This window comes from Lepisosteus platostomus, chromosome 1, assembly GCF_059453375.1.
Source record: "Lepisosteus platostomus isolate fLepPlt1 chromosome 1, fLepPlt1.hap1, whole genome shotgun sequence".
NCBI classification, from domain to species: Eukaryota; Metazoa; Chordata; class Actinopteri; order Semionotiformes; family Lepisosteidae; genus Lepisosteus; species Lepisosteus platostomus.
The window spans coordinates 66,132,567-66,145,614 of record NC_142611.1 but is presented as its reverse complement, the minus strand read 5'-3'; the positions used below and the strand labels follow the sequence as shown (position 1 = coordinate 66,145,614).

The 13,048-nt window shown below is 50.9% G+C and overlaps 1 protein-coding gene across 12 annotated transcripts in view; it reads left to right on the top strand.

Annotated features, from left to right (window-relative positions):
• Nucleotides 1-13,048, top strand: part of arhgap9 (Rho GTPase activating protein 9) — a 59,255-nt gene that overhangs the window by 26,982 nt on the left and 19,225 nt on the right. For 10 of the 12 annotated variants that reach the window (XM_088633650.1, XM_088633651.1, XM_088633641.1 and 7 more), the window contains 5 exons: nt 1,104-1,331; nt 3,138-3,215; nt 3,935-4,024; nt 10,899-10,973; nt 11,705-11,854. In XM_088633650.1, the coding sequence (XP_088489776.1) occupies nt 1,104-1,331; nt 3,138-3,215; nt 3,935-4,024; nt 10,899-10,973; nt 11,705-11,854 (621 nt within the window). The remainder of the gene's footprint in view (nt 1-1,103; nt 1,332-3,137; nt 3,216-3,934; nt 4,025-10,898; nt 10,974-11,704; nt 11,855-13,048) is intronic. The other 2 variants (XM_088633652.1, XM_088633653.1) reach the window with 2 other exon arrangements.

The following is a 13,048-nucleotide window of genomic DNA, read 5'->3' as shown; positions in this document are numbered from 1 at the left end:
TTTTGAATAGGTGTCTGGCTTGTGTTTTGTATTTTGTAACCCCGGATAACCACCTCATCAATTGCATTTTGACTCAAGTTTCAGTTGAACATCCTGCTTCTTATCAGCGTTTGCAGTGCAGCGCTCTTCCTGTGTGAGCTGTTGTGCCTCCGCAGTCCTGTGTTTGGTGAATGCCCACCGTGCTGCTGCTGCTGTTAATCTGTTAATCTGTTAAAAAGACGTTGCCTGTCATCTGTCTGCACGTACAGTACTTGACAGTGTCCATGAAGGTCCATTCTGTCTGTAAGGACAGCTGCAGTAGAATCCTCCACCTCTCTCTCTTCCTCTTCTCTCTCCCCCTCCTTCCTCTCATTGACAATTCAATCCCTCAGTCAATTCACTCTCTCACCCCCTCACTCAATTCACTCTCTCTCACCCCTCACTCAATTCACTTTCTCTCACCCCTCACTTAATTCACTCTCTCTCAACCCCCACACTCAATTCACTCTCTCTCAACCCCCACACTCAATTCACTCTCTCACCCCTCACTCAATTCACTTTCTCACCCCTCACTCTATTCACTCTCTCTCAACCCCCTCACTCTATTCACTCTCTCACTCCTCACTCTCTCTTCCTGTTCTCTCATCGACTCTCCCTCTCAGTCTTGAATTGCGAGGGCTTTACCGGCAACACCAATGAATTGCAGTGCTGCCACAGACCCTCTCCCTCACCCTATTTGCTCTCGCTCTCACTCGCCTGGTTATCTGACCCTTCTGCAGACAGGAACAGGAGCTCACAGCTGTTAGACAGCCAGCCCTGACCTTATGATGTTGGCACTCGTGTGACCTGTGACCCTATGTGACCTGTGTGACCCTTGTGACCTGTGACCCACGTGACCTGTGTGACCTGTGATCTGCGCGACCTGTGACCCTTTTGACCTGTGATAAGCGTGGCCGGTGACACATGTGACCTTTGTGACCTGTGATCTGCGCGACCTGTGACCCTTTTGACCTGTGATAAGCGTGGCCGGTGACACATGTGACCTTTGTGACCTGTGTGATCTGTGACCTGTGACCCTTGTGACCTTTGGGGCCCTTGTGACCTGTGCTCTCGTGTCTCTCCAGCTGGGGGCCCAGCCCTACATCCCGCGCCACTCCCTGCTGGAGTCGCCCCTCTACAGCTCCCGGCGGCTGTCGGAGCCGCCCAGCCCGACCCAGCGGCCCCTGCAGGTGCTGGACCTGTGGGAGCAGCACCTGGACCCCGTCACGGGCCGCTGCTTCTACGTCAATAGCGTGACCCGTGAGCGGTCCTGGAAGCCGCCCCGCCGGGCCAAGGAGCGCGCTGCCAGCCGGGTAACTGCCCCCCCTCTCCTCTTCTTCCTCCTGCTCCTGCCCTGAACTGCCAATCCCTCCCCCCCGGACTCGTCCCGGCCAGCATCAGGCCCTTTCCTCAAGCCAGAATGTGCATTTTAACACGAGTAGATTCGCCAGTTAGTTTTGTAGTTAGTTCACCTGCCATGCGATCGCCAGTGGTGGTGTTGCATCTCGGCTTGCAGCGCCAACGCCTGTGCCCACTCTGGGGAGACTGAGGAAGGGCAGACGCACCCCCTCCCCCTCGGCCACCGCGCAGATCCAGCCTGACATGTACGGGGGAGAGCGCTGTCCTCACAGCAGCCCTGCAGGAGGCGCTGTCTTGCAGGAAGCAGGTCGGCTGACCCCAGCCTGCACTCCTGGAGGGGCCGAGTCTGGTAACAAACTGCACTTTTCAGCTGGTCTGATTAATATCTTTTGTTTTGTTTTCAACACGCTGCACCAAGCTCCCTGAAGTTCCTGGTGTTAGAGGAATTTGCATTGTCTCTTATTGTAGTTATTAACTTCCTGTCGTTGCTGTGCTGGAAAAAGTTCTCTTTCTGTAAAGTCAGGTTCCTCTTTTCCATCTGCGGCCGATTCCTCCCCTTTTAACTGCTCCAGGCAGATTGGAGACAACAGGCCCAGTCAAAGGCACCCCAGAATCAGACCTGGTTTTTCTTCTTGCGTCTTTCTTATCATAACTGGCTGTAGACTGCACCACGTGCTCAGCCCGCGGATCCAGACCTACACGCTGTCCCTTTGCTGTGCTGATAGGGGGCGTCTTTCCAAGCGCCTGTCTCCAGCTGATCAGCCCCCCCGTCATTCTCTCTCGCTAGAAGAGTTTGCAGTGACATACTGCACATTGCCTCCTCTCTCTCAAGACGCGTACAGGGGTACCCCACGCAGTGTGCAGGGATTCTGCCTAAAGCATGTGAGGGTACCTCTGGGAGTGTGCAGGGTACCCCCAGGGAGCATAGAGGAAGACCATGGGCCAGGCTGTGTGAAGGGGTACCTCCTGGGAGCGTGTATGGGTGTTGTGGGCTGAGTGAAGGGGTACCGTGGGCCGAGTGAAGGGGTACCCACTGGGGGAGTGTAGGGGTACCATGGGCTGATGAAGGGGTGCTGCAGAGGGTGTGTAGGACAGCACAGTGAAACCATGGCGAAGCACTGAGAGACTGGTCAATGGTGATAGAAACTGGGGGGAAAGAAAATCACATTATAAACTGCCACTCCAGAGTTCTTGGGCAATCTCCTTGACTGCGGTACTCATCCTGAATCCTGACACGGATTTCTGAAACTGCCCATTTGCCCCGACAATTCCAGCCGCGGCTGTGCCCTCACAGGCATGCCACACTTCTGTCAGGGTTGGGCGTTTCGCAGGGAGGGTGGGGGGTATGGACTCTAGGTGTCTGGAATTAGGGATCTAATTCATTGTTTAAACACTTTCACCCTTTCTGTTATTTTAGAATCCCTATAAACAAGCCTAGAACAAATAGATGTTTGTCTTTAGAGCCAGGTGTGCTGTTGTCTTTCAGGGTGATCAGGATGACGCTGTTCATCTCTGATGGATCTTTGATCTTTTTTTGGGGGACGAAATTGGTTGCTGATGGGTGGTGTTTTGAACTTGTATTTTTTAAATTGATCCCTTAATCATTCTAAACCAGTTGATTAATTGTAAAGGGAGACTCTGAACCTTTTGGGTCTGTGGTTCATGAGGAAAAAGATATGTCACCTCTGGATTAATTCATCAAAAGCAGAGCTATTTCCAGAGTAAGTAATTAGAAACATAAGCACTTGTCTGCCCTGCAGGTTCAGCCCTGTGACCCAGCTGTCACTGGTTCTGGGAGACGCCCAGAGGCGACTGTGACACGACAGAGCAGCGCGGAGGTACAGCATTAGCAGGGTTCTGTCGGGTTCACAGTGACATCATGTAGGGACACAACCCTCCTCAAATCAGCTGTAACTCACCCATGAGGCACTGTGGTGCTCACAGAGTTGTGTATAATTGGTCATTTGTATAAGTTGTGTTTAGTTGCCCATTTCAAATCGGGCTGTAGTCACACAAGAATTTTTTCCACTGATAAGCTAATGCCAGGAGAGGAGGCACTTCTTTACCCAGAGAGTTGTAGGGGTGTGGAGCAGACAGCTTGGCCATGATGTTGAAACTGATACCTTGGCTTCTTCCAAGAACGGCTGGTTGAGATCCTGGGGTCAGAGAGCATCGGCATGATCTCCCTGATGAATTGAGTCCTTGCTGTTATTTCTTCATCGCGGTGATGAACCTGAGTAGCTCCAGGCCGTTTAGAGTGAGGGAGGCTGATCTGTCTGTGCTGACAGCATGCTGTGATGCCAAGAATGCGTTTCTCTAGCGTCCGCCAATGCCCAGAACCCCACAGCCAGTCCCAGCATGCTTGGCGGCACGGCAGGGGGGGTGTCGGACAGGTGGAGCTCAGCCTGCTCGGCAGTCGCCACTGAAAAGGGAAGGCGGTGCGTTCCCACTTCCTTGACAGCAACCCGCATGCACGTACACACACAGACTCCCGCAGAGCAGGAAACGATTGTGGTGATTGTGATCGCCTCTCTGCCTCTCTCCCCGGCCGTGACAGGCTAGTCCTTTCCAGGGAGGAACGTTCCCTCGGGACTCCAACCAGCTTTCGTCCCCAAGTCAGGATTCTGGGAATGGGAGTCTGCAAAAGGTAAGGATGCTGATGGACATCAATGACAAAATTCCCGAAGACCCAAATCCTTCTCGGTAAATGGCAAGCAGCAGAGGTTGGGGAGTTTTTTGAGAGGAAGCCAAACTGCAGAGTGGAAAATAATTGACTGAAAATGTGTTTTTGTTTGTGTTGTGCATTAAGGTTTAAAATATTTCAACACCACTTGTTTCGGGACATTCTGGGAAACATTGTGTAGAAGGAAATGTTGCTGTAGTGCTGCTGGCCTGCAGTTCAGATCACTGTGCTGGTGATGACGCAATGATGATGTCGCGGTGATGTCACTACAGAATGTTCATTCCAAGAAGTTCCACCATCCCCAGGGTCAAGATCGGCTCTGCTACCTTTTTCTGTTGTACAAGATAGATAGATAAGACTTTATTGATCCCGAAGGGAAATTGATGTGTTACAGCAGTCCAGCCCAAGACAAGCAAAAAAAAAACAGACATCAGAATAGACGAAAAATTAGAATACGTACAGTCATACAAAATAAATATGAAATAAAATAAATAAATAAAAAATAATAAATACATAAGTGTGTGGAAAATATTATCATAGTCACTGTAAAAACAATGAAATATGTGCAAAATGTGCATAGGTATATACAGATTGAGTGTCCAAAAAAAGTACAACACTGGCTACTGTCTACAGTAGTGTGACCAAACTCAACACTGCCTTACTCCACAGGTGGTCATGTCTACAGTAGTGTGACCAAACGCTTGTTTATCACTTCTGGTTGATAAACAATATGTTCCAAGAAGTGTTCGGTTAATTTGATCAGTGTATTGCTTGTTGCTTGTTGCGTTTTTTGGAAGGAATGGTCCTGTAACAGATGATCTCTCTGTCTGATTGTCGGGTCTATCTGCTCAGCTGCCCCTGTGTTTATCGGTCTTTTGTGGTAAATGCAGTACAGTAGGAAAGAGTGCGGTTTGTGTGTTCACTACACAGATTGTGACATAGCTGGTGTTCAGATAGTGTTCATGTTGTGGGGATTAGCATGGCTGTAGCAGAGCTCTAGTGTACTCAGGTCCAGGGTGACTGGACAGAGAGATCAGTCACTCTGCACACCGGACAGCACTCCTGTCCTGGTTACCTTGAGACAGTGAACTGGCGTCTGTTGCCAGTGAACTGAATGTGCTCTGCCTTTGCTCTTGTGATGTACTGTAGCTCCCTCACCCGGAAATGAATGAATGAATGAGATCCATCTCTGTCAAAACCAAAACAGGGCCCATTAGTAGGCGCACTGAAGGAGGGGCTGTCCGTTTGCTTGCTCCCCGCCGTCTCCTCCACTCACCCCTGGGATACGACCAGCCTGTGTCCTCCGCTGGCCTCGTGCTGCCCTCCTGGCAGGCACTGTGTCCTGCAGGTTCCTGAGAACGCGGACAAGCTCTACCGGAGATTCTGGATTTTTGGTCCGTCTTCCCTGCTTGGTCTTGGATAGGCAGGAGTGCTTCAGTGGGAGTGGGTTCTGGCTCCAGAGGACAGCTGGTGCCTGCGGAGTGGTGGGATTTTGATTTCCCATGGTTCTGTGTTCTGCGTGGCTCGGCTTTGAAAAAGAGCGCTTAAGGCTGTACTTCTGTAGGCCTAGGTACAGACTGCCAGTGTCATCTCAGCACAAATCCTTGTCTGGGACAGTCGCAAAGAGCAGGGACTCCTGAGCACATGTCCCATCCTGCATCACCCGCCTTCATTTTTTACCTTTGACCTTTGAACCTCTCCTGCTACTTCAGCAGAGAGGTGTGGTCACTTCTGGCTGGATTGGGGCTGTACTTTTTTTAAAGGCTTTGTGCTTAAGAAAGGGGGCTGTTGTTACAGCTTCGGGGCGCAGGGGGTCACTAGCTTTGGTCTGGTAGCCTAACCCAGTCGCCCTCTCCATGTCTTTTTAAAGCCTCTGAGACCCTGCTTTCCCAGGGATGAACACACTCCTGGTTCGTCAGGGGTGGTTTTCATGAAATCTGCCTGTGAAGGCGCGGGCTGTTGCCAAGACCTTAAAAAACAGACCCCCATGTTCTCTAAGCCCTGTGTCTGAAACCCGAAATCCTTTAAGATGGAAATCTCCCTCACGTTGAGGATTTTGTCCTTATAACTCCCTTCGCCAGGCTTTGCACAATGCGAACAGCACGTCAGCCGTTCAGCTCTCCATGGAAAACGCCAAGTTCCAAAACATCACCAGGAGCCACACACACACAAGAGCGTCCAAACACAAAAACATGGGAGTACCCACATACACACATACTGTACATCGGTAACACCAGGACTGGGCCTGTGCTGCTGATTGTGTCAAGATGTTGGCACGGTCATGCATTTAGACCCGATGGTCTTCCGTCAGTTCATGTGAGTCAACACAAGGAAACGAGGAAATGAAAATAAGAACTGGGTAAAAGAGATGAAATATTAACTGCAGAAAACCACATGGTGAGAGCAGGCCTTTCAGTTCTCGTGAGCCTGCCGTGTCCTCGATATCCCGTCTTCAGTCTCATCTTGAAAACAGAGTCAGTGCTGTATTCTGTGAAACTGCAAGAACTTTACTGACATTGAAAAAAAAATTAACTCCTAATTCGAGCTCTCATGACTAATTTGTTTAAGCTCTGTAATGAGTCTGTTTGCTCCTGATACTAAATGAACTAATCTGAGAGATTAAGGAGAGGAATTCACTGTAATCCAATCCTTGTGCTCCCTTAAAGATCTGGATCCTCATTGGTTAATACATCATCGAGGATGTGGATCCTGATTGGTTGATAGATGATTGACGCTGATTGGCCACACCCCTCTCCCTCACATGCTGGTGTGTTGGGGTCCCTGTGCTGAGGTCCACACGTGTACAAACCCCATGTTCTCTCTCCAAAGAGAAAAGGGATCCAAGTTAAAAAAGGATCCGTGTTTTTTGTTTCTGAAACAATGTTTTTGTTCATCAAAATCCTCATACCGTAAATCAGCTAATTCTGGCTAATCTCCCCCGGCACTGTGCTGTATGGGTTTGTGAAGTGTGTCATTTGAGAAGCCCCCCCTCCTCATTTATCCTTTGGATAAGTAACCTTCACCACCCTGCTCCCCCCAAGGACAACAGATACATAAAGATCCTGCTGTATTATACGTTGTACCAATGTTTCATCCTGTTCCTGCCCATTAGTTGTGTAAAGACCCGTTGTTTCTTGAATGGCTCCAGTGCTGGGCGGGGTGGTGACCATGTCTCTGCTGCGTCACAGCGCCCCCACCTGGCCAAGCCGCTCCACTGCGCCCTAAAGGAGAGTTAGACCCGATCAGAACAGGGGGTGTGTGTCCCCAGTCGCGTTCCTGGGAACCCTGACCCTCAGTGACCCCCCTCTCCCCCTGCCACATGTGGGTTATCCGGCACTTCGTGGGGGCTCCTGGTGAGTGCCTGCTGTCTTTTTTTGCTCTTAAAGACCTCACGGCACCTCCCCCCACCCCCCCCGGGCCCTACGGAGGTGATTTCCAGTCAGGGAGCCGAGGAAAGACCCTGCCTCCCCTCGGACAGACCGGCTGACGCTGGCAGCTCGAACGCAGGCAGGACCGAGCAGAGGGCTGCTGGGAACGGCTGAGACCACCTGATGCGCCCCCCTTGACGTGGCTGTGATGCCCGGAGCCCCTGAGCCAGGCGCTGCGGCCGCTGGCTGGCCGCTGTGTCGTCGCTCCAGCCTCGCAGCAGAGACTGCCCAGAAAGAACCGAGCTCGGAGACAGACTCCCCTCTGCTCAGCTGCCGTGAGGAGCTCAACTGTGACGCAGGCCTGAGGCCTGGGGTTTTCTTCGGCGGCCGTGTCCCCTGCCCTGCTTGTGCACGCACGCCGGCCAGCTGGCTGACGAATTCCTGCAGCTCTGGCACCTGTTTTAACACGAGGGCTGGGAGGAGGGCGGGGGGTGGGAGCAGAGCTCATCAACTATTCTCGCCTGGTAATGGTTCCGTTCGCGAGCTGCATAGGAGGAGAATAATCAGCCTTGCACGAGCGCTGCACTTCCTTCTTCTCAAAGCCGCAGTGTGTAAAAGAGAGATTATCTTCCTCTTTGAAAGAGGAAATCTCTTTCGGAGCTCTGAGGCTGGGGCTGCGACAGGAGGCTGCGGGCTGCTGCTGATTGAGGCGCGCTGTCTTGTCGCCCCTGGGCATGCGACACCGGGGCCACTCACACGGACCCCTCTCACGCAGATCGATCCCACGCTCGTGAGCTGGGCTTTGATTGGACAGCATGGACCCGATGAGTGAGAGCCTTGTAAGTTGTGATTTGCTTCGTCCGGTAGATCTGCTCTCTCTTCCCGGCCTCCGTGGGGTGGACGGACCTGCTCATGTTTTGCACGGGGGCTGGGAAGTCTTTGCAGGGAGCGGCTCTCTCTCGGGATGGGTGGGGCCAAAGGTCACGGTCAGAGATTTGATCCAGATATTTTTAGTGTTTTTGCCTTTCTGTGTGTTTGTGTGCGTCTTTCTTGGAAGTTCCTTTTATACTTCAGTGCTTAGGTGCCTTTATGACAGCAGTTCTCAGCCCGGAGAGCGATGCCCACTCTTCCCAAAGTCCTTGATGCAAACATTTGAGTTTGACTTGCAGGGAACATTGTGAATCATAGAAGGGGTGATTAGAAAAGGGGTTTGTGTGTGTGAATTTGGGGGTGTTGGGGCAGGTTGGGCTGGCATTCTGTAAATTCTTTTCATGGTGATCTGTGGTCTGAGCAGTTCCAGAAAAGGTTGGTGTCACTGCGGTCACGTTAAAGAGATGTTTTATCGTTCTGAGTTGAAATGGAAACGGGCTTGGAGGAAACTGCACCCTGCCACTAGAGAAATGGTCACAGAGCCAACTCTGTTCACCAATGGTCACTTGTTCACCAATCAGATATGCACATTAAGCAATGATTTTGTGCAAATAATGCACAAGGGAAGCTAGGAAAATAAAAATCCAGAAAGCACGCAAACGCATATCAGTAGTCTTACTGTCCAGTTCTGTGCTTTTCTGCAAATGTTTCTGTGAACTTTTGTCAGGCGCTGTGTGTGTTTGTCAGGATTTCTGGTGTGGTCAGAGTTACAGCGAAGGAAGGTATGGCAACAGAGAAATTTATGGGCTGTGTTGCAAAATGTTTTTAAAAAAAAGAATTTCCTAACATATTAACTGCTTGTACTTGTCTGCCAAGCGCAGGCTGGTGTGACGTTGTGAAAAAGGTGACATTTTTAGGAAGCCATATAAACATATAAAAAAGAAACAGGCTTCTGCTGGTGGGGGGTGTGAAATCTCGCTATGAGTTTGCTGAGCTCGTGTGAGACTGTCCGGTCTGTGACCCAGGTAGATGGGTGGCTAAGGGCACAGTCCCCTGCAGTTACAAGCGCAGCATGATTCCACACAGGCTCAGGACAGCGCTGAATCGATTCAGGCAAGGGCTGCGGGGCGGTGTAGCTTTTAGCACCTCTCCCACATACTGTAGATGTCTGGTTGTATTCTCGGCGGGGACACCTTCCCTGCGGAGCTTGCGTGTTCTTTCTTCAGGCTCCCTGGCCTCCTCCCACTTCCAGAAGACCCGCCGGGTGGCCTGTTCCATGAGGAGTGGGAGAAGGGGCTCCATCGGCCCTGCTTCCTGCCCGGCGTGCTGGAGTCCTGCTCCGTCGTCAGCCCAACGTAGTGTCAGGCAAAGAAGAAGACTCCCGGAGAGAGACATGGGAACTCGAGAAGGACTCGCGGAAAAAACGCCCACGTGGGATAACAAAGAGAGAGGCTGGGCTGGAGCAGGGAGAAGCCCGCGGGACGTCTATGTGTGAGTGGGCTGGACACAGTCAGGACAGCAAGGACGGATCATCACTGGACTAAGGTCATGCCAAACTGGAGGGCTGGACACCAGGAGTGTCTAAGAAGATGCCCTGCGTAGGAGTCGATTGGATGAGCAAAACTGAGACTGGAGGTCATAGAAGAGTCTCAGGGAGGAGTTGATGCAGAATTGGAGGGTGAAGGCTGAAGATGGCGATGATGATGGTGATGTGTGTGTAGATGTTCAACATTTTCAACAATAGTTGGCCTAGTGTTAAAACTTTCAGAACATGCTGGCAAGTAAGCCCAGTGTGAAGGAAGAGTAGGTCACGTTAATTTGAAGTGCGCAGCAGGACTTTTTGACTCTAGTGCAGCTGGTACTGTGGACTGAGGCTTGGGCTCGTTACGGAGGGGCAGATCCAGTATCACGGGCTGAGGCTGATCAAGGAGCAGAGCAGGGGAACCGGTATATCGTCCATGGTGTGGACGTCCACTCTCGGAGCCAGACCAGTGAACTTCTTCAGAGCTAGCACAAGCCTCAGGGACAAGCAGGAGCTATGTCGAGGTGTATGTAGTATGGAGAGCAAGAAGGACAAAGGGTGGTGGGAGTGTGGAACAAGCTACCCACCCGTGTTGTGGAAGCTATTGTCATGGTTTCTTTCAATAAACCACCGGATGAGACCCTTCAATCAGGACAGTAGGCATTACTTTGCACGAAGAGTTGTGGGGGTATGGACCAAGTTACCCCAACGTGTTGCTATAGCTGAAACCCTGGCTGGATAAGATCCTCAGCTCATTGAGCTACTCAAAACCCAAATGATCTCTGATCTGCGACCTCTCTTGTGTGGCCCTGACCCATAACAGTCTACAACATGACGCTTAAAAAAAGCCAAAGCTACTGTAGCTAATACGTAACCGCCTCAGAAGGTGCAGAAAATATGTCTAATTAAGTGACATGAGAAAATGGTGCCGCTGAAAAGGAAGAGGAAGGCGGATGCACGGTTTATCAGTTACATTGCCGCGCAGTCTGTTTAAAAGGCGTTAAAGGCAGGTGGCAGTGTGCGTCCCTTGTATGAACGCAGTCACGGGGCTAAGGTGTGCTGCTCTCCTGTGTTACAGCTCTCCCCTGGCTCCAGCCCAGTCACCTACATCTACAGCGTGCAGGACGCCGACAGCAGCTGGGAGCTGAGCCAGGTAAGGCGCACCCTCACTCTCCGCCGGTGAATGCCAAAGTCCCAGCCCCTGTCTCCGCCTGCTCCTTTTCAGAGCACGGCACGGCCAGCTCCTGTCTCCACAGCCAGCAGGACAGTCTACGCTGACCCCTTCTGTGGGGATCCGGCAGAGATCGCCCGAGCCGAGCCAGTCTGAATTGCTTCTGACGTGATGAGGCAAATGTGGATTGAGTTATCCCTGAACAGCTTTAATTGGAATCAGTAGCCCTTCATTTATTTAACCTTCCGTTAATCAAAGAGTGAAATGCTAATAATAATGTTTAATGTAGGACTATATTGTAGTTACAAAGTCAAATATCTGTACTTTAGGTGTATGTTAGGGCGGCACACTGTTGCAGTGGTGAGCATTGCTGCCTCGCAGCGCTGGGTCCCTGGGGTCAAATCTGTGTGGAGTCTGCATGTTCTCTCCTGTGTTCATGTGGGTTTGTTCTGGGTGCTCTGGTTTCCTCCCACAGTCCAAAGGCATGCATGCAGGTAGGTGAAGTGGGTTCTAGGAAAACTGTCCCTGGTGTGACTGTGTTTGTGTCTGTGTGTCTGCCCATGATGGACTTGCGTCCTCTCTAGTGTCCAGCTCCCCCACGGCCCTGAATTGGAAAAGTGTTATTGAAAGAGATGTGATTGTGTCATACACGTGTATTACATTTTAGTTGCTGTTGAAATCTGTTCAACCTGACCTTCGTCTCTTCCTTACAGAATATCCAGCGAGCTGCATCCTCCGACGCCCTGAATAGCGCCCCCTTCAGCCCCACTGAGGCGCAGCTCCGGAACAGCAGTGCTCTGCCCAAGAGCGAGAGGCTGAACCACGCCCGCTCCATGATCCTGACCGAGCAGAGTGAGGCCAAGGTATGGGTCCCACGCTGCACCTCTTTGCTGTCCTTCCACCGACTGCCAGTCAAAACCCTGTCAGCCAGCACTTTTCAGACTAGGATATTTACACTTTTTTTTTTTTCCAGTGACGACTTTTTTAAAAGAGAAACCAAAATCTTGTATTAACGAATGTATTCATCACACCTGTGTAGTATTCTGGTACATCCTTTTGGAATATGAAAAGTTCCTCTAAAACGTGTGCCTTTAGTTGAAACAAAGGGCAGGGGGAACCTGATTTTATTTTATACCCGAAGCGCTCTTTGAGAATCCTTTTAGTCTGAGAAGTATTTCACGGCTAGGCTTTTTGGTGTTCCGGACAGCCGTCAGTTTGACAGGAACAGTGCTGTGGTTCGAGCAGTGACAGGGTGTATTGACCGCGTGTCAGCCACACCTCTGCCTTAATTGGTCTTCTCCCCCTCTCTGACATCAGGCTCAGGCCTGCTGTCCCTCTTTCTCCTCTCTATCCTCTCTCCTCTCTTTCTCTACTCTCTCTCTCCTCTCTCTCTCTCCTCTCTCTCCCCTCTCTCTCCTCTCTCTCTCCTAGATCTTTCCTCTCCCCTCCCTCTCCCCTCCCTCTCCCCTCTCTATCCCCTCTCTCTCCTCTCTCTCCTCTCTCTCTCCTAGATCTTTCCTCTCCCCTCCCTCTCCCCTCCCTCTCTCCTCTCTCTCTCCTCTCTCTCTCCTCTCTCTCCCCTCTCTCTCCTCTCTCTCTCCTACAGTAGATCTTTCATCTCCCCTCTCTATCCCCTCTCTCTCCTCTCAATTCAATTCAATTCAATTCAAGGTGCTTTATTAGCATGACCGATGGGTACAATCAGTGTTGCCAAAGCAAATAAAAATAATAAAATTAACATAGAACAAAACAAAAAATAGAAGTAAAATAAAATCTACAGACATGTTACAGACATTTACAACAAAGACATATTATATAATATTGACATACTGTAGGCAGCTGGAGCATTATTGGGAGACGGACTCACTGTTCCTCAGGCTGTGACAGGAGATCACATACTGGGCTGCCAGATCAACTGAGTTCCCTCCTCCCTCTCCCAGTAGGATTGGGACCTGTTGGGGTTTTGGCAGGTGTGGGAACTCTGGGATTAGATTTCTGAATTTCGGGAAGAATGTTTCTCTAATCCCAGAGTATCTGTCACAGTGCAGTAGGAAGTG